The sequence below is a fragment of the Trachemys scripta genome, chromosome 8, assembly GCF_013100865.1.
Source record: "Trachemys scripta elegans isolate TJP31775 chromosome 8, CAS_Tse_1.0, whole genome shotgun sequence".
NCBI classification, from domain to species: domain Eukaryota; kingdom Metazoa; phylum Chordata; order Testudines; family Emydidae; genus Trachemys; species Trachemys scripta.
The window spans coordinates 98,404,208-98,425,093 of NC_048305.1; the positions used below are offsets into that span (position 1 = coordinate 98,404,208).

The following is a 20,886-nucleotide window of genomic DNA, read 5'->3' on the forward strand; positions in this document are numbered from 1 at the left end:
AATCTAAGGGGAAAATATTTAAACAATCCCCTGCAGAGTTTGTAATCTCGCATTGTAATATTTTGCTAGAGCATATGAGAGTCAGGAACCGAGCCTCACTATAAACAAGGAAACTGACTAGTATATCTTCGTATTCCAAGATGACTGCAAACAGTAATTCAATACTATTAATACTAGACATTAAACCTGATTCTAAAAATCCTTCCAGTTGTTCTGATGTGGTGCTAGTACCACAGGGTAATTAATTTTTGTTTGAAAAATGGGGGATAAATTCAATAGTGAAATAAACAGGTCATGCAAGATATATGTTTGGACTAATTCACACCCAATGTGTGTACATGGTAAAGTGGTGTCCCAGTAACTTGCCCAGATTTGGCATTCAATAGATGTGCAGACTGAAGGTAACTTACATGCCATTTTCTGACCAACTTGTCACTGCTGAATTTGGCCCTCTGACTTCTATGAGGGTCACATCCACTTGCACTAGATCTGAATTTGGCCTATGTTTATTAAAGTGACAATGTGTCCCCTTTGAATAAATTATTGTAACTTCCCTAGCACACGTAGCTGTTTATTTGTTAAAACATCCTTTCTCAGGTACCAACCTTCCACTCGCTTTGCTAAATTGCTTGTTTGCATTGAGGGAAGGAATCCCTCTGAGTGCCTCAGCTGCACTTAATAATGAAAATGGGAACAGTCTGTCCCCCTGATATGGCTATTGTAGATTGCAGTAGGAACAGTTTAATCTGGTTTGCCACTTCTCAGCCAAACAGCGGCATTTGCTGTTTGAGTCTGCGGTGGCAGGTGATTCTTGCTGTGCAAGAGGAGTCTGTTGTGAGTTCCCTGTTTCTTTGCCTTCTGCTCCACCATGTCTCATACTCCAACTAGCTCGGTGTTTTGTTCCAAAGCTTTAGAGATCCCAGTGAGGGAAGAATCTTACATCTTCTTAACTGCTAAATGTCTTGGTGTACATAAGGGATCAAGAGAGAGCCAGACCTGGAAGAGGAAATGTGCAAACTGGAAGAGCTCTATGTCCTGTCCAATTCATACTAGCCATGGAGGAAATGTACATGCAGATATTCCCTAAGGGAAAAACCCAAAAGCCTGCTTTATCCAATCTAGAAACTTACTGTCTTATTGAGGCTTCATATTTTGTTATTGTTTTTCCAATGTGGGAAGTTTCCACGCACCCTGCCACCAGCCTGTGAGATCCCAGTGTCACAGTTAAGAATAGAGTAGAGCTCCCTTCACAGTCCAAAGCTGTTCCTTGATTGTCCGGAAGACTGGCTTCTGAGCGTCGTGTACGCAAGAATAGCACAAGCGTATAGGGACAAAATCAGAAAGATTAAGGCACAAAATGAGTTACACCTAGCAAGACAAATACAAGGTGTGACCCGTAGGTGCCTGGGGTAGCCCACACTGAAAATGCCAAGGTCAGGGCAGGCTGCAAATGGAGAGCAGATTCTCCCAAAATTGGTGATTAACACTGAAATTAGACTCACCAACCTGTGCACCTGATTCCCCACACTGGTTATCAAGAAGCTGAAAAAGAAATCACACAGCCCCGTTTACTGCATTCCAGTTCTCTGGCTACCAGTTAGCACATAGATCCTGTAAAGTGAGAAGTTATTTAAAACTCTTCTCACTATACAAAAATGTTCTTTTGATTCCCAAAGGGCAGCCACATCACCAGATCAATATTAGTTTGCATCTTACCCAAAATATCATGCTGTCAGCCAATCCTTTAGTATCTAAAACTAAAGGTTTATTAGAAAAGAGAAGAACAAGAAGAGAGTCGTTAAATTGTCAAACTGTCAGATACATACAACTTCACAATCCATATATCAGGTTCTTAGCAGCATGAGTGAGTTTGCTGGCATGTAAAGTCCCTCTGGAATATATCCAAAGCTTGGATGGGTCATTCAGTCCTTTGTTCAAAGCTTCAGTTTGTAATTAAGTTACTCCAGAGGTGGGAAGCAGGATTAAAGACAAAATGGAGATGATGCAGCTGCCTTTTATGTCCTTTGCCATGTGGCTTGTACATCCTTTGTCCCAAACACAAGCTCAGCACATGGCATGGAAAAGCCTTGGAACCCCCTGTCCATAGGCATGTCCCTATATGTCCTGGTAACTCATAGGTGTAACCCCTGCCTTCTCTCAATGGGTTCATTGTATAGCTGATGGCCTTTGATAGGCCATCAAGCAGGGTAGATAGTACTGGTGCCAGTCTGTCTGGGGATGTCACCCAGAAACACAGCACAAAGCTTGAGATACAGATATAGCTCACATATTTATAATTCATAGTACAAAGATGATACATACATATAAACATGATTATCATCTTTAGCAAATCATAACTTTTGCACTGATACATGGCATATTTTGTAAGATTTATAGCAATTTTATAATTAGGGCCCTACCAAGTTCACGGCCATGAAAAACACGCCATGGACTATGAAATCTGGTCTCTCCCCGTGAAATCTTGCCTTTTGTGTGCTTTTATCCTATACTATACAGATTTTATGGGGGAGACCAGCATTTCTCAAACTGGGGGCCCTGACCCAAAAGGGAGTTGCAGGGAGGTTGCAAGGTTATTTTAGGGGGGTCATGGTATTGTCACCCTTACTTCTGCGCTGCCTTCAGAACTGGGTGGCCGGAAAGTGGCAGCTGCTGAGAGCCCAAATCAGCAGGCGGCAACACAGAAGCAAGCATAGCAATACCATACCCTGCCATCCTTACTTCTGTGCTGCTGCTGGTGGTGGCTCTGCCTTCAGCGCTGGGCTCCCGTCCAGCAGCCGGCACTCTCCAGCTGCCCAGTTCTGAAGGCAGCGCTGGTGCCAGAAGCAGTGCTGAAGTAAGGGTAGCAGTACCGCAACCCCCCCCTTACAGTAATCTTGTCTCCCCTCCCCCCCCCCCCAAAACTCCTTTTTAGATCAGGACCCCTACAATTACAGCACTGTGAAATTTCAGATTTAAATAGCTGAAATCATGAAATTTATAATTTTTAAAATCCTCTGACTGAAATTGACCAAAATGGACTGAGAATTTGGTAGGGCCCTATTTATAATATTCGTATCAGTAATATTACAAATGGTCACTCATATTCCATACAGTGTCATACAAGGCAATAAGGTGACATTCTATAAATGATATTAGGAGCAAGAGAAAGACAAAGGAAAATGTAGGTTCTCTGCTTGGTGGGGAAGGAGTGTTCATAACTGGTGGCATCAAGAAGGTTGAGGTGTTTAATGCCTATTTTGCTTCAGTCTTCACTAAAAAGATTAATGGTGACCAGGTACTCAACACAATAATAACGAGAGAGAAGGAATGCAAGCCAAAACTGGGAAGGAACAGGCTAAAGAATATTTAGATAAGTTAGAGATATTCAGGTCTGCAAGTCTGATGATATTCATCCTAGGGTACTTAAGGAGCTACCTGAAGCAATCTTAGAACCATTAGCACTTTGAGAACTCATGGAGGATGGGTGATGTCCCAAAGGACTGGAAAAGGACAAACACAGTACCTATCTTTTTTTAAACAGGGGAACAAAGAGGACCAAGAGAATTAAAGACCAGTTTGCCAGACTTCAGCACCTGGAAAGATACTGGAACAAATTATTAAACAATCATGTTGTAAGCACCTGAATGATAACAGGCTTATAGCCTGCTTGGATTTGTCAAGAACAAATCATGCCAAACCAACCTAATTTCCTTCTTTGACAGGGTTACTGGGCTAGTGGATAGGAGGGAAACAGTAGACTTAATACATGTTGATTTTAATTAGGCTGTTTTGACACAGTTCCACATGATTTCCTCATAATTAAACTCAAGCAATGCAGTCTAGATGAAATTACTATAAGGTGTGTGCACAACTGGTTGAAAGACTGTACTCAAAGAGTAGTTATCTATGGTTCGCTGTTGAACTGGCAGGGTGTATCTAGTGGGGTTCTCGGGTCAGTCTAGATCTGGTACTATTCAGTACTTTCATTAATGACTTGGTAATGGAGTGGAGAGTGTGCTTATAAAATTTGAAAATGACATCAAGCTGGGAGCAGCTGCATGTGCTTTGGAGGACAGGATTAGAATTCAAAACTATCTTGACAAATTGGAGAATGGATTGAAATCAGGAAGATGAAATTCAATAAAGATAAGTGTAAAGTACTTTAATTAGGAAGGAAAAAATCAAATGTAAAACTACAAAATGGGGAATAACTGGCTACATGGTAGTATTGCTGAAAAGAAAATTATACTGGGTCACAAATTGAATATCAGTCAGCAATGTGGTGCAGTTGTCAAAAAAAAAAAGCGCTAATGTTTTGGGGGTATATTAACACTGGTGAGGCCTTTGTTCTATGTTCATTTTTGGATGCAACACTTTAGGAAGGATGTAGACAAATTGGAGAGAGTCCAGAGGAAAGCTACAAAAATGATAAAAAGTTTAGAAAATCTGGCCTATGAGGAAAGGTTAAAAAAACTGGGCATGTTTAGTCTTGAGAAAAGAAGACTGAGGGGAGACCTGATGAGTCTTCAGATGTGTTAAGGGCTGTTATGAAGAGGACTATGATCAGTTGTTCTCCATGTTCACTGAATGTAGGACAAGAAGTAATGGACTTAAGGGAGATTTAGGTTAGATATTAGGAAAAACTTTCGAACTGTAGGATAGTGAAGCACTGGAATGGGCTTTCAAGGGAGGTTGTGAAATCCCCTTCACTAGAGGTTGTTTAAGAAAGGTTAGACAAACACCTGTCAGTTATGGTCTGGGTTTACTTGGTCCTGCACCAGCACAGGGACCGGACTCAATGACTTCTCAAGGTCCCTTCCAGCCTTACATTTCTATGATTCTATGCTGGCATTTCTCTCCTAATCCTGCCTCTTCATACTACATATGTTGATCTCTCAGCACTCAAGTCTTTTCTGGGTCTGCAGCAGCAGTGGTAGGTGAGACTCTGTCTGGATATGATTTGAACCCAGATCTCCCACAGAGCCGGCCCCTAATAGTTATAAAAACATTGCTTATTAAACAGCGTGATGACTGGTTTTCTGAAAGTACAAATTCCAGCCTTGTCATTGTTTGGGTTTTTTCATGTCTTGTTACCATTTTAGCCAGTGAGATGACTTGTAGAAGGTAAATGCATGTTCTGCTGTGAAGTCCATGTTACTTTTTTGGCTTTGTTGCCTAACCTAGATGTTAAGTAGCCCCTATAATGGGGATAATGTTTGGTGTTGGGATAAAGAACTGAGCTGAAATTGAGCTTTGTTACTTAGCAAGGGAACTATGTAGCTCATGAGTTTGGAAATAGGAGCCAGGGGCCTTTCACCTCTCAAAAGCTGGTTCAAATCCAGTTCTGGCTGTTACCATCTGATGGCTGCCTGGGCCATGTGAAATGAATTTGGTGATTTCATTCCAGATCTGCTGGACAGAGATCTGCACTTGCACTAAGATACCACACTGAAGGCTGTGTTTAAAATATACCTAGACTTGCTACAAAAACTAGTTCCACAGTTGGCACTGAATGGCTCACATTTTGGAAGTCTGAGTCACAAAAGATTGATTGGGCCATAGAGACTGACGTGTCTTCTCACTACTGGAGGTAGGATCCTCTACCACCATGTATGTTGTAATACATTGACAGGATAGACTGGAGGAAGCTTGTATTACTTGCTCGATAGAGAAAAATTGTTACTGTGTGCTGCTGTGTCAATCAGGCATCTTTCACCAGGGCTAGGACTCCCATGTGACCAAGAAAATAGGAGAGGGAAATGCTAATGGGCAAAGATATCTAGTAGCTCTCCAAAAAGAATGACGTGGTGGTTGCTGTTGTAAATAAGGATATGAGTTTGCTGAGTTGTGGTGATTGTACACAAGTTGTGTATGTGATGGAAATGCCAGTACCTGTTGACTTCACTCCTTAATTTTTGCTAGACACTGGAAACCATGTTGGCTGCAATGAAGAAGGGCAAAAAGATCAATGAGGAAGAAATGCCACCCCCTGTAGCATCAGGGAGAAGCTCTGCTAATATGCCTCAAACCACAGGAGCTGTGCCAGAGAGTTTAGGTGATCCAACCAAAGTAATACCCAAGGAGAAAGTGGAATCCTCTGCAGACCATGAGCTACAGCCTGTCAATGATATGAAGTTGTCTCCGGGGTCATCCTCTTTACAATGTCATGCTGCTGCTACTTCTGTCCTAGAAATGGGTACTACATTACAAGATGGTAGGTAATTTCAACATGCCAGCCTTCCTCGGAGCACACATCTTCCCAGCCAGGTTATGATTCAATAATACATTGCACTTCTGTAGCACCTTTTACGTGAGCGTATCAAAGTGCTTTACAAATAGGATACTGAGGCAGAGAGTTCATGGCTTGCTCAGGGTCACTTAATTGAGTCAGTTGCAGTCAGGAATAGAATTTGGGAGTCCTGACTCCCAGATTTCATCTTAAGATGTGCTATAGTCACAGGATGAAGACTTCCTAAAGGTTCCTTCCTCTGCTGCGGTGTCTGTACATGTCTCTTATTATGGTCTCTCTGCCTCAGTTCCTCAGTCAATAAATTATGGTAATACTTCCCTGCCTGGCAGAGGAGCTGTGAGGCAAAATTCACTGTTTGTAAAGAACTTTGTGATCTTAATGAAAGGCACTGTGGAATTGCACAGTGGTGGTTTGTCATTGTTGCTGGAATTGCCATGGTTGGCAGGACTTCTGGGGATGCCCCTGGATAAAGAAGCCACTGTACATAATGTGGATGTGTGAGTCAAAGCAATAAGGAAATAATGGATCTTTGGATGTATGAGAATGTCAAAGGATGCAGATATGAGGTGCTTGTATAAGTCTTGATTTCATTCTTATGTAGATTCCCTTAGCACGAGCACACGAACACTACTGGTTACAAGACAGAAAGAGTATAAATTAGCAGCTCTGAAAGCCAAACAGCAAGGAGATCTAGAGAAGGCAAAAGAATATATGAAGACTGGCAAGGTATGCTATTCACAAACCAAGCTTCTGTGTTAGGAGTCTCAATCCTGGCAAATGCTCCCTGTGCTCACATGGCTGCTCCACATGATCACAGATGGTTTCTGAACACACAAGAATAAGTCTCCTTTGGCTTTGTTTTTCTGTTTGTTTTAGAAATTTACAATGGTCTTAGAAGCACTGGACAGTGGACAGCCAGTAGATCTCCAGGATATGCCCCCAGCTCCACAAGGTAAGAGCAGAAGAATTTGTTAGATGAAGACTTCTTTTAAGCCTCTCCTGTTATCTAGTAACAAATGGGCATAGTGAACTGAAGAGCCAGCACCCATTTTAAAGTCTCTCTCTTGAACCATCTGGGTTAGAAATGGGTGCTGAGAATCCCAGCTTCCCAATGGTTTAAGGCAGTGGTTTTTGGACTCCACATTGTGGACCAAAGATTCTCTTGTGGACATCTTCCCTCCAAGTCCTGATTCCACACATTCCCTACATCATCTCCAGTTCATGGCTATAGGAAATAGCATTACTGGGATAAGATGGAGGAGTCAAGATGGTGCTGAACTTGCTGTAGTGCAGTAGGTGTAGCTGCTTGATTATGCCTCCTCCATTTTGTATGTCTTTCACTCACACACCCTACACTGGGAAATAGGAATTTACATTTCTTAGAACTGAATCTCTCCTTGTTACCTCCAACCTTCTTCATCCCTTTTCTTCCCTTAAATCTGTCCAGTTCACTTTGTGGTTTGGTTCTCTCCTGTTGGATGTCTTCAGTTCTGGTGTCATAAGTTGTATTCACGTCAAATAAAGATGCAAAGCACCATAGGGATGCAGAGAGGCTTTTGAGCAACTTTATTAAAAAAAAAAAAAAAAAGAAAGAAAGAAAAAAGCCTGTAGAAATCTGAATGTTTTTGACTAGCCTACACGTAGCAGAAAACATCAATCCTTATAACACACGTTTTTCCATTGTGACAGAAACTGCTCCACAAACTAGAGTAATAGAAACATCGATTTAAGTGACAGGTTGTAAGAGTGCCTCTCCTTTCAAAACTTCTACATTCTGATTTCATCTTCATTTTTACCTCCCTCCTCCTCCTCTCCCCCCCCCCACACGATTTCTGACCTGATTTTAGTGGCTGATGTCTAGAAAACAGCTAAAACTAGTGATTGATATATAAACTATCTGCACGCTTCTGAGAATTATAGGTTCCAGTTGATAGGTGTAATTTTCTAATTCTTGTAGATTGTGAGATAGCAGCAGCTAAAATGGTTAGTGGAAGGAGAAATGAGAACACGATGCTAATCAGAATGGTGTCATTTTTAAAATCTGTCACATGACCTGACAGTTACAGACATTTGGATGGACCATGATCCATGCTTTTAGGACTAGTAGAAATTTCTGATCCTGGAACAAACATTGGTGTTAAAATATTCCAGTCCTGCAGCAGACTTAAACTGTATAAAAACTATACTCCCCCAACACTTGGCCTTTAGAATTCACTGCTGTGGGATGTTGTTGAGGCTGCTTAGTAAGATTCAGAAACATAATTGGACATAGCTTTAATTATGAAAAAGTGTAGTTACACTAGCTAGGATAAAAATGTTATAAGGGGTATAAATCCTTAGGACATAAAATGATCACTGGCTGGGGTCAGAGGAACATTTTCCCCCATAGTATAATATCATATAAGTAAATGCAACATTTGGCGGGGTGATGGGGGAGATTACCTTTTAAAGCATCCAGTGTTGAGTGTTGTCAGTAGCTACCGGTGTGGTGCTCTGCTCTTGTTCGATGATAACAGTCGGCTGCGTGCATGTTCCCTCTGTGTGCTGCCCCAGCTCTGCGCAGATAGCTGACACAGCAGACCCTGAGAGAACCCCCAAAGACCACAGACTATACGAAGGAACCCGAGCCAGGTTTATTGTCAAACGAAGCACAGTAATAGTTTCCCATAGACTCTACAAGACATACTACGAATTTGTGCCCCCTGGCAATGGACCGGCTGAGTCAGTGGCGGGACTTTCCACTGCCCCCTAGGCCAGACAAAGATGCGCACTCCAGGACCTACTTTTATACAGTTACAGGACAGATTACTCATCCCTACTGACGTATTGAAGTTCAGCCCCTTGGCTCATTAGGGTGCTGTCTCCTCCTTTGATCATGTTGTTTCAAACAGATCTATCCATCATGCTGTCCTTTTGATCCTGTCTTTAAGATGCACCTGCCTGTTCCTTGTTATCTCTGTGGAGTGTTCTGATGTCATCTTGGCACAAGTTCCTCTTATTAGCACTTGTGTGGATGCACCTGCTTCTAGCAACCCTCTTCTCTCCAACTTCTGTGAGTGGGGCCTGCCTCTGGCTCACAGACCAGCTTTTGCTTCGCAATGCCTGGAAGTACTTTGGTTCAGGCTTCAGGCCTCAGACTGGGCCTCTGACACAAGAGTTTGTTTCAGGGCCTCATCTTACTACATTGAGCACTGCCAGAGCTGGAATATCTTAACAGGTGGGGGGTTTTCCTCTATCCTTCTCTGGGATTAAGTCCTCAAATTGTTAGCAAATTACCAAGATTGTTCACACGTTCTCTCCTATATGCCAAAAATTCCTACCTAATGTATATAGTAACTCCTCACTTAACATTGTAGTTATGTTCCTGAAAAATGCGACTGTAAGCAAAACGATGTTAAGTGAATCCAATTTCCCCATACGAATTAAAGTAAATGAGGGGGTTAGGTTCCAGGGACTTTTTTTTCAACCAGACAAAAGACCACACACACACAATAAGTTTTAAACAAACAATTTAATATTGGTACACAGTGGTGATGATGATTGTGAAGCTTGGTTGAGGTGGAGGAGTCAGAGGGTAGGATATTTCCCAGGGAATGCCTTACTGCTAAATGATGAACTAGCAATTGGCTGAGCCCTCAAGGGTTAACTCTCACACTCTACAAGGCAGCAGGAATGGAGGGAGGGGAGACAGCATTGCAGACAGAGACACACGCGTGTGTGAGAGAGAGATGCGCATTTCCCCTTTAAGTACACTGCCTTGTTAATTAGATCAGCTTGCTGAGACCTCAGCTGCTGCCAGCAAGCTCCTTCCCTCCTGAACCCTGTCGTGTGTCCCCCCTGCTCTATGGAAGATGGGGTAAGCGGGGTGCAGGAGCGGGGGAGGGCACACCCTGACATCCCCCTTCTTCCTCCCTTCCCCCCCCCCCCACAGCAAGCAGGAGTCTCGGGGAGCAGCTCCAAGGCAGAGGGCAGGAGCAGCACATGGCAGTGTGGGGAGGGACAGCTGCAATTGCTAGCCTGCTGGGCAGCTGCTGCACAGGGAACTTAGGAGAGCAGGGACTGATGGGGGAGCTAATAGGGGGGCTGCCAGTCCACCCTGGTTCCAAGCCCCCTCCAGCTAGCTGCAACAGGCCGCTCGTCCTGCAAGCAATGGACAAAGCAGGTGGCTGCCAAACGACGTTAGTAGGGAGCATTGCACAACTTTAAATGAGCATGTTCCCTAATTGATCAGCAACGTAACAAAGAAACAACATTAACCGCGACGACTTTAAGTGAGGAGTTACTGTACTTGAAAATTGCCTCTTCCCTCACAGATCTTGAAAGCCTGGAAAAGAGACCGGCTCCATCAAACCGGATGGCATCTGTTCCCGTTGAAAATTCCCAGCCCCTCACAATGTTCAAACCTCAGGGCCATGAAGCCTCAGGTAGGATTTGTAAAGCAGGACTTCTCTGTATTGAGTCATATTCTTATATGATATTTGGATGCTGATCCAAGTTATACATGAATACTGGAATGGTTAATGGAAGTACCTAATAAACTGTCTTTCTAATTCGAATAGTGTCCCAATGGGTGTCCTACTGTAGGCGTACTTGCGTTAGGGTGACCAGATGTCCCGATTTTATAGGAACAGTCCTGATATTTGGGGCTTTTTCTTATATAGGCTCCTATTACCCCCCCACCCTCTGTCCTGATTTTTCACACTTGCTGTCTGGTCGCCCTAACTTGTGTCCCTAAGCTGCTGATTGGAGCATTTCGGTAGCAGTATCCATTAGGCCCACACATGTGCTCTCTCTCCTCACGCCCTGCCATGAGGGTAGCCAGTGCACGTGGGCTAACCCCCCTCAGTTGCTTCTCAACCGCCCTGGCTAGAGACAGAGCTGTTAGCTGTCCATTAGTGACTATTATCTCATCCTTTTCTTTGTAGCCTAGAGCTTTATTTTTAGTAGTAGTCAGTCTAGTGTCTTTTTTTTTTTTTTTACCTTATCTTCTAATACATATATATTTAGATATTTTACTTTTTTTTTCATTCCCACCCTTCTCACTGGGGGCTCTTCCCCCACTGGGGTATGTCTGGTTCTCCAGGTTTCAAGAAGTGCCTCTCGTGCAATGAGGCTATCACCGTCGCAGACACGCACTCACGGTACATTCGTTGGCTCAGGGAAGGACATGTCCCTCAAAATTGTGCTCTCTGCCAGTATCTTAGACCTTGGTCTCGCAAGCACAGAGAGCTGAGGCAGAAGATTATATTCATGGAGGTGGCGCTCAGACTTTCTCTGGACCTGCGCCTAGAGTCTCCAGGCAGATCCAAGGGCTATGGGGTGAAGAAATCAGCTGCCAACTGCGCTTATAAGTCAAAAAAGAGAGCGGGAAATTCTCACAGTGAGCCACGAGCTAGCTGCAAATGATCCCCAGCACGCTTGGTATCCTCAGTACCGTCAGCACTGAAATAGGCCAAGCCCAGTATCTACAGCTCAAGAAAGACTATTGTGGCAGGTAACATTGATGCACCCACAGACCCAATGGGCACGAGCACCAAGTCAATGGTACCTAAGAAGAAGGACAGGAGCAAACACTCCAAGGCACCACTGGTATGGTGATGCCCCATCGGTACAATGCTTCATCCAGTACTTGAACAGCCGGTGTGGACAATATCTCCATCCCCCCTGGCACTGCTAGTGGCATCGAGCCGGTTGGCACCACCACAATTCCAGCACTCAAGAGACCTCCGTGTAATGATGTGCTAGAGTCAAGTCTCCTCTCTTCAGTACTGGGACCTCCACACAGAGCCTCCGTCTGGCATGGGAGTCTTCCCTGCTGCCTTGCCATGCACTCCTGCTTTCTAGAGCAGATTCAGATAGGGAACCGGAGGAGGGAATATCTTAGTACACCTCCCAAGCCCCCTAGGGTGCCCAATACCAGCGGGGCCCCCAAGCATATCCTCAGAAGACCCCATCATCATCATCCTGGAACGGCCATCCATTGGCACCATCACTGGACTCCATGCCACCCTCCACCCCAGTGGCCCTACTGGAACCGCTGGGCTGCATACTGCCCCCATGCCTCTCAGGTTTCTAGTCCCACCCGTGAGGCCCCAAGTCACGCTTCCTCAGCCACAGTGTTCAGGGCCCTGGAGCCCCCAGAAGAAGTCCTGGAGGAGTGTGAGGGTGATGCTGAGGAGGCAGTGACCCCAAAAACTATCCTCATCCTTCTCCCCAGACAAGACTGTCATGCCTTCCTCACAATCCTTGCTGGATCATTTTCGCCTATTCCAGGATCTCACAAAGAGAGTGGCTGACTCTCTCCAGATACTGCTGGAGGAAGTCAAGGACACACACTACAAGCTCCGGGACATCCTCCACTGATCTTCCTCCTCAAAAGTTTCCCCCCATCAATGAGGCTCTTCTCCACCCTGCAAGAACCATGTGGCAGACCCCAGCATCAGTCACACCGACTTGCAAGAGAGCAGACAAAAAGTCCTACTAGTCCCGGTGAGAGAAGTAGAGTTCCTCTTCTTCCACCCTCTACCGTACTCCATCATGGTGAATGCTTTAATTCTCATGGCTGTCAATATCACACGAGGTCCAGTCCCTACGATAGGGACTGGAAGCATCTGGACCACTTTGGAAGGAAGGTGTACTTCTCAGTCACACTTCAGTTTCGATTTACCAGTTATCAAGCCCTCATGGCAATATACGATTCCACAAACTACTCAAAACTGAACAATTTTACTGAGCAGCTGCCCGAGTCGTATCACAACCAATTTAAAGCCATCATTCAAGAGGGGCAGATAGAAGCAAAAACAACAATACAGTCTGCCCTCGATGCTGCTGATACTGTAGCCAGATCCATCTCCATGGCGGTGGTGATGCGGTGTGCCTCTTGGCTCTATTTGTCGGGTTTCACAAAGAAGGTGCAGTCAACCTTCAAAGATCTTCCGGGCAGCAAGCTCTTCGCGAAGAAAACCAATGCCTCCCTTCATACTCTGAGGGATTCTTTGGCCACTCTCCATTCGCTGGTCATCTGCACATTGGGACAAAAGAAGAAATTTAGTCTGCAGCCCCAACATAAACTCTTCACCTGCCAGTACCCAGCTCAATGATACTACAAGTTGCAGAGGAAGAAAATTAAATTCTCAAGACATAAACCATCTGGTCAGCAATCTTCCTCATCCCAGCCATTCATGTCCAAACACCAATTTTGATACGTTGGTCAAGATGCCGGCAGACCACTCTCTGCAACTCTTACAACAAACCATCACTACCCACCCATTTGGCTACCGTCTGGCAGCTTTCTGCAGCACCTGGGAGTACGTAACATCAGACTGATGGTTTCTAGAGATCGCTATAGGTACTCTCCATTTTACCTCTTTGCCTCCTCCACAATACCTTGCCCCGTCCCTCTTCAGGGACCCTTCTCACGAGAGTTTACTACAATAAGAGGTAGACCCTCTCCTCCATTTGGGAGCCATACAACCGGTACCTCAACATCTATGAGACAGAGTTCTACTCTCAGTATTTCGTAATACCCAAGAGAAAGGGGGGCTGGAGACCCATATTAGACCTTAGAGCTATCAGCAAGTTTGTCACAGTTCAGAAATTCAAGATTGTCACTTTAGCAACAATCATTCCAGCTTTAGAATGGGGAGACTGGTTTTCGGCCCTCAATCTTCACGATGCATATTTTCACATCTCAATCCTACCCGACTCTCAGACGATTTCTCAGATTCACTCTGGGCCAAGACCACTGCCAGTACAGGGTGCTCCCCTTTGGGTTATCATCAGCCCTGAGAGTATTTTCCAAGGTTCTCTCAGTAGTGGCTGCCCAGTTATGCACCAGGGATCATGGTCTACCCTTACCTAGACGATTGCCTCCTCAGAGCTTGGCCTCTCCAAGAGGCTCACCAAGTCACCGAAGCCACAGTTCGCTTGTTTACAGAGCTGGGCCTGCAGATCATTGCTCAGAAATCAACCCTCACTCCAGTGCAGCGCCTGGAGTTTATAGGGGCCAACCTCGACACACTATGGGCCAGAGCCCTCCTACCTCAGCACAGGTCTCTCTCTCTGACTACACTCACAAAGACCATTCAAAACAGCCCACAGATATTAGCCAGACTTCCTACAAATCTTAGGGCATATGTCAGCGGGCACAGTAGTAATACCTCACACCAAACTTCACATGCAGTGACTTCAGATGTGGTTCAGCTTGGTTTACGGACCAAACAGAGACAGACTAGATAAACCCCTGTCACTACCCACCAGGGTCAGAATCTCCCTAGACCGGTGGAAAGACCCAGCCAACATTTGCAAAGGGACCCCCTTTGCCGAAAAACTCCGTCATTGCTTCTCAACACCGATGCATTGCTCATAGGGTGGGGCACACATCTAAATGACCTTACGACACAAGGAAAATGGTCACCCGCTGAGATCTCTCTCTCCATCAACCTCCTCAAGCTAAGGGGGGTCAGGAATGCCTGTGTCTACTTCCTCCTGCTGATCAAAGGGTCACACATGAAAGTATTAATAGACAATGTTGCCTGTGTGTTCTACATAAATCGACAAGGGGAGTTGGGTCTCCCTCCCTCTGTGAGGAAACGATGAGACTGTGGAACTGGTGTATCTCCCACAACGTCACACTGTCAACAGCCTACCTCCCGGGTACACAGAACTCGATGGCAGACAGTCTGTCACAGATTCCTACATGACCACGAGTGGGAACTAGACTCATTAGTACTTCACGAGCTATTCAGGCATTGGGGGACACTGACCACAGATTTGTTCACCACTTACCTGAGCAAGAAATGTTCACGCAACCCCTTCCAGAGCAGGGATAAGACAATACTCCCTAGGCAATACTTTCCTCCTCCCTTGAAACAGGGACTTCCTGTATATCTTCCCTCTCTTTCTCCTGCTATCGAAGGTCCTACTGAAAATAAAAAGAAAGGGAGCACGTCATTCTAATCGCTCCTGTGTGGTCGAGACAGACCTGGTACCCTTACCTGTCAGAGCTTGCAACATGCCCTCCAATCTCGCTCCCACTCACTCTGCACCTCCTCTTCTAGAATAAAGAACGTACCCTACATCCCAACCTGGTGATTCTCCACCTCAAGGCATGGCTCCTTCTTAGTTCAAATGCCTAGAGAGCACCTCTTCGATGGAAGTGCAAGAGGTATTATTACACAGCAGAAAATCCTCAACACAGCGTTCTTAACTGCAAAAATGGTCCAGCTTTTGGATTTGGTGTACGTCCCGACAAACGTCTCCCCGACATCCACACCCTTTCCACACATCTTAGATTATGCACTGGCCATGAAAAAACGGGGGCTGTGTATAAGCTCTCTTAGAGTTCACTTAGTGGCTTTAACAGCCTTTCATCATCCAGTAGAGGGCTACTCAGTTCTGTCATACGCAACCACCAAAAGGTTCCTCAAGGGTATAGTAAACCTCTTTCCACAAACTCGGCTTCCCACTCCCATATGGGACTTAAACCTAGTACTGAAAGGACTGACCAGGCATTCCTTTCAAACCCATGGTCACTTGTTCACTTACTTACCTCTCAATGAAAATGGCCTTCCTGATTGGGATTACTTTGGCCAGGAGAATAGGAGAAATAACAGTTCTGATGGCACACCCCCCTATACCGTATTCTTTTGGAACAAGGTTACACTCAGACCACATCAAAAATTCATCCCTGAGGTAACCTCCCCATTCCATATGAACCAATTGATTCATCTTCCAACCTTCTATCTTAAGCCTCACTGAGACAACAGCGAGATGATATTACATACCTGAGATGTCAGAAGGGCCCTAGCCTTCCAACCGGACAGAATGAAGGCCTTCAGGAAGTCCCCCAGATTTTTCGTGGAAAGGTCCAAGAGCTTGGCAATATCAGCCCAAAGGCTTTCCAAGTGGGTCTCGAACTATATCAGACAAGTTAGCAATATGACCCCTCCAGATACTGTTTGTACACACTCCATAAGGTCATCTCCTCATCTGTTGCCTTCTTCAAGAATGACCCTATATCAGAAATCTGTAGAGCAGTGACATGGGCATCAGTTCATACCTTCGCAGAACATTATGCGATCACTGGGGACTCTGCCTCCTCGGCTCCACAGTACTGTCATCTGTAACTGACCCGACTCTGAAGTCCCAGGCCTCCATATGGGTACGGCATAGGAGTCGCCTACAGTGGAGCACTTATAGGAACACTACTTGAAGAAGAAGAAGAAGTTGTTACTCAGCTTGTGCAGTGATGATGGTTCTTTGAGATGTGTTCCCCTGTGGGTGCTCCACAACCCATCCTCCTCTCCTCTACTTCAGAGTACTTATCAATGACTCTGTAGTAGAGAAGGAAATGAAGAGGCTTAGCCCACATGCGTTGGCTAGCCTTGTTGCAGGGCACGAGGAGAGAGAGTCATTTGCAGACCTAATGGACACTGCTACCGAAATTCTCCAATCAGCAGCACAGGGATGCAATTACACCTACAATAAAGCACCCATAGGGGGAGACATCTCGAAGAGCTATCGTTACTGCACAAGGTGAATAACTTCTTCTTTATGAAAAAAATGGTTTATTAACACTTAATCAGTAATAAGGCTCTGTGGTGCTTTTATGTAATAAAACTAGCCCTTGACAGGATTTCAGTTCTGTGTCAATGGCTCTGCAGGAGGTTGGGGAAGGCAGGGAATGGAGGCAGCTGGCACGTGTTCTGAAGTCTCAATCATGTGGCATTTCGTTGTCTATATTATTTTAGTGTCTGCTCAGCAGCCGAAAACTGTGCTGGAAGCTTTGCAGCAGAGGTTGGAGAAATACAGATCCGCAGCAGCGCAGGCCAAAGCAAGTGGGGATGATCGGAAAGGCAGGATGCATGAGAGGATAGCCAAGGTAACAGGGAAGCACAGCAAGTAGCTTGGCTTCTGGAGCTGGCCAGCAAAGCATTAAAGTATTTGAATTCATTTGTATATATTGTCCTGCCAGTTGGAATGAGCTAAAATAGTTAAGCTGCTTCCCCTTCCTGCACTCATCTCTGTATCAATGAAATGCTTTATAAACTGTTCACATATAACCCCATTGAAATTCAGTGCTTCTTCAAGGCAGAACAGTGGGGAGGATGGAGACCTTTTGTCCAAAGACACTTGTGCAAACCCCTACGTGGATATGGCGTTTTACTCCTCCATGTAGAACCTTGGTCTTTAAGTTCCCATCCTGCCTTGTAAATTGCCTATAGAATGTAGTGCTGACATAACTGACTGGAGGCTGAGCGTCTGAGGAGTGGATCTTTAAAACATGATGTTTAGACTCCTCAGCCATCCCTTCTGTCTGCATAATAGACTTTAAATCCAGTGTAACCTTTTTGATGCTGTTTCTCGTGTGCCACTGCAGAAGGCAGTGGGGCTCCTATGAAGGTGGGAGCGCCAGTCCCCTAAGTGGTTTTCATGGGATGGTGTCTAATGTATATCAAGCAATTTGTATTAGGCTCAATGGAACACAAGCAGTTAATGTGTGAACCTGTTGAAATTGAGGGATGTTAAGGGTTGGGTATTCAGACACTTTTCTCCCATTTCTGTGGGCTTGAGCACAGGGACATAGACATCTAAGGGACCTCTGTTGTGGGTACATCATTAGTGCAGAATTGGAGGCTCATAAAAAAAAGGGGGGGGGGGAGCTGAAAAATTGTCTCTAATTATCCAGTCCTTGGAGTTCTGAGGCTTTTTGTGGACACGCTTCTGCAGAGAAATGTCTTTTGTTCTGTGCTTTGTTTATTGGTGTAGTGTGAGGGAAAGGCTCATTGCCTAGGGCAGTTACTGTCATGCCTGCCTGACCAGTAATGGAATCTCTCTGCACCCCCTGTTCCATTACTGCATAGTCAAGCCTTCCTCAGCAGAGGAGCGTGGGCTGAAGGCAGAACTGGGGATAGGGGGGAGGAGCTGAGGCTAGAGGCGGAGCTGACCTAGAGGCAGAACTGGGGATGGGGGAGGAGCTGGGGCTAGGAAATGGAGCTGGCCAGGAGACAGAGAGGGCCATTCTGAATGAGGGTGGACCGGGGCCACGGCTGGGGGACAGGGCCGCAGCTTGGGGGGTGGCGTCAGGGGCAGAGCTGGGTGGCACTTGTTCCCTGCCCCCCCACATGGGGACTGACCTGGGCTCCCTGTGCACCCCCCTGAATGTTCAAGGTGCGCCCCATAGTTTGGGGACCACTGGCCTAGGGAGTGGAGAGGCCACTAAGAAGAAAGATGAGAGAGACACTTATTTTGTTCACTGTCTGCATTTGCGGCTTCTGCAGCCCTTCAAGGCCCATGCCGGTCCTAGCAACAAGTGCGGCAAAGATTCATGTCTGTATAGAAAACCTGCAGTGCACAAAGGACTTGGAAAGCAGCACGTGACTTTGTAGCAAAGTACCTTACATTCTACATCAATGTTTCTCCTAGTTTGAGCATGAAATGACTGCTAACTTAACAATAGCCAAGTCCAGCCTATGCCTAACCACATCTCTGATTACAGCAATACCAAGATGCCATAAGAACCCATAAAGCAGGGAGAAAAGTGAATTTTGCTGAATTACCAGTTCCCCCTGGTAAGTGTATATATGAAATACCCTATCACCAACATTTCCCTTATTTGTTAGGACCCAGAGGACTTCTGGCAGTATTGCTTCAGAAGGCCATTGAGCTCCTCCTCCTGTTTCACAGTGAGAAGACTGGCTTGGCTCTATGACAGCATTGAAGAATACACTGCAGAACTGCTTATTACGCTTGTTAACTTTTTCACATGGTTGCATATTCTTGGCTAGTGACCTTGTTTGTAAGGAAGTGTGAACATTTGAACAGTGCTCCAGCTGGCCCTACTCAGACAAGTTAGAGAGCATGATTTAACAATAGGCAAGCGCATGAGTGGTTACTCCCTGCCCCATCCGCTAGCCCAGTTTGGGGGAGGGGAAGCACTGGGAATATTTGCTCTTTAGTTTATTTGTAGGGAGTTGTGAAATCCCTGGAGATGTTCTAGCAGGTATTTCCAGGTCTACAGTAGGCATAAGTCTATTTACACCTGTTAAATATACCTTGCAACACCCTTGTGAGTAGGGCCCTACCAAATTCACTGTCCATTTTGGTCAATTTCACGGTCATAGGATTTTAAAAATAGTAAATTTCATGATTTCAGCTATTTAAACCTGAAATTTCAGTGTTGTAATTGTCGGGGTCCTGACCCGAAAGAGTTGTGGGGGGTTCGTGAGGTTATTGGAGGGGGTGTTGCAGTACTGCTACCCTTACTTCTGCGCTTGCTGTCTGTGGCGGTGCTGCCTTCAGAGCTGGGCAGCAGGAAAGCAGTGGCTGCTGGCCAGGAGCACAGGTCTGAAGGCAGAGCAGCTGCCAGCAGCAGCACAGAAGTAAGGATGGCCTGGTATGGTATTGCCACCCTTACTTCTGCGCTGCTGCCTGCTGAGCTGGGCCCTCAGTCAGCAGCCGCCACTATCTGGCCATCCAGCTTTGAAGGCAGCAGCGCAGAAGTGAAGGTGACATCGTATGGTATTGCCACATATGGTATTACTTCAGTTCTGCTGCTGGCGGGGCACTGCCTTCAGAGCTGGGCACCTGGCCAACAGCTGCAGTTCTGCAGCCGCCCAGCTCTGAAGGCAGTGCAGAAGTAAGGGTGGCAATACCGTGACCCCCCTAAAATAACCTTGTGATTCCCCCCCTTCAGCTCTCTTTTGGGTCAGGACCCCCAATTTGAGAAACGCTGGCCTCCCCCATGAAATCTGTATAGTATAGGGTAAAAGCACACAAAAGACCAGATTTCATGGTGGGAGACACGATTTCATCGTCCGTGATGCGTTTTTCATGGTCATCAATTTGTTAGGGCCCTACCTATGAAGAAGTCAGTGTTGTTATTCCCCAAGGTCAGTTGGGGAAATTAAGACACACAGAGGCAAAGTGACCCAGCATGGTCACGTTAAAAGTCAGTGGCAGGGCCAGGCATAGAACCCAGGACTAGCCACACTTCCTTTTTTCTGTTCTCTATACTGTAAGGAATGATCCTGCATTCATAAGGGGATGGATAAGATGGCCTGATAGGAATTCTCTATCTCTAACTTCAGCTATTCAATATCCTCTATCCTGGCAGTTCCATATCCTGCCATGTTCGTCACTGTATCTGAACACCATGATATCACTCCTTTGATCACCATGCCCAGCTCTCTCTTTCCAGGGGATGTACTTGGCACAGCAACCTATTTTAATCCCTGTGCCAAGTTTTTTAGGTGGCTGTGATGGTTTAATGTGTTTTAAAAAAACACAAACCACCACAACTTGTAAAACATGGCCTGTTTCCTGTGAAATGTCAATGCCTTTAAGAGAAAACTGCTATATGCATAAACCAGTGGGTTCCTAAACTTCTTCACACATCTTGGCTATGTAAATATTTTCCAAACCAGGCTTTTAAGGGCATATGTGACTTACATGAACACCCACTGAAACCAGCTATGTTGTGTTAGGTGTGGAGGATATTTGTGTGCATTTCACTGCATCTGAACTTTGAAAGGTGCCAGACATGACTGCTTTAGAGACAGAAATCCTCTGTTTAGTCGTGGATCAGGTGCTGCACAGACTGCTCTGCAATATACCTCAAACCTGCCCTCTCCCCT

The 20,886-nt window shown here is 45.5% G+C and overlaps 1 protein-coding gene across 7 annotated transcripts in view; it reads left to right on the forward strand.

Moving 5' to 3' along the window:
- Positions 1-20,886, forward strand: part of CC2D1B (coiled-coil and C2 domain containing 1B) — a 68,368-nt gene that overhangs the window by 16,974 nt on the left and 30,508 nt on the right. For all 7 annotated transcript variants that reach the window (XR_004646878.1, XM_034779660.1, XM_034779659.1 and 4 more), the window contains exons 7-12: positions 5,923-6,214; positions 6,852-6,976; positions 7,127-7,202; positions 10,564-10,674; positions 17,002-17,132; positions 18,750-18,822. Coding sequence is in view for 6 of the 7 variants with exons in the window: in XM_034779660.1 (XP_034635551.1) it covers positions 5,923-6,214; positions 6,852-6,976; positions 7,127-7,202; positions 10,564-10,674; positions 17,002-17,132; positions 18,750-18,822 (808 nt within the window). In the remaining variant the exon portion in view is untranslated. The remainder of the gene's footprint in view (positions 1-5,922; positions 6,215-6,851; positions 6,977-7,126; positions 7,203-10,563; positions 10,675-17,001; positions 17,133-18,749; positions 18,823-20,886) is intronic.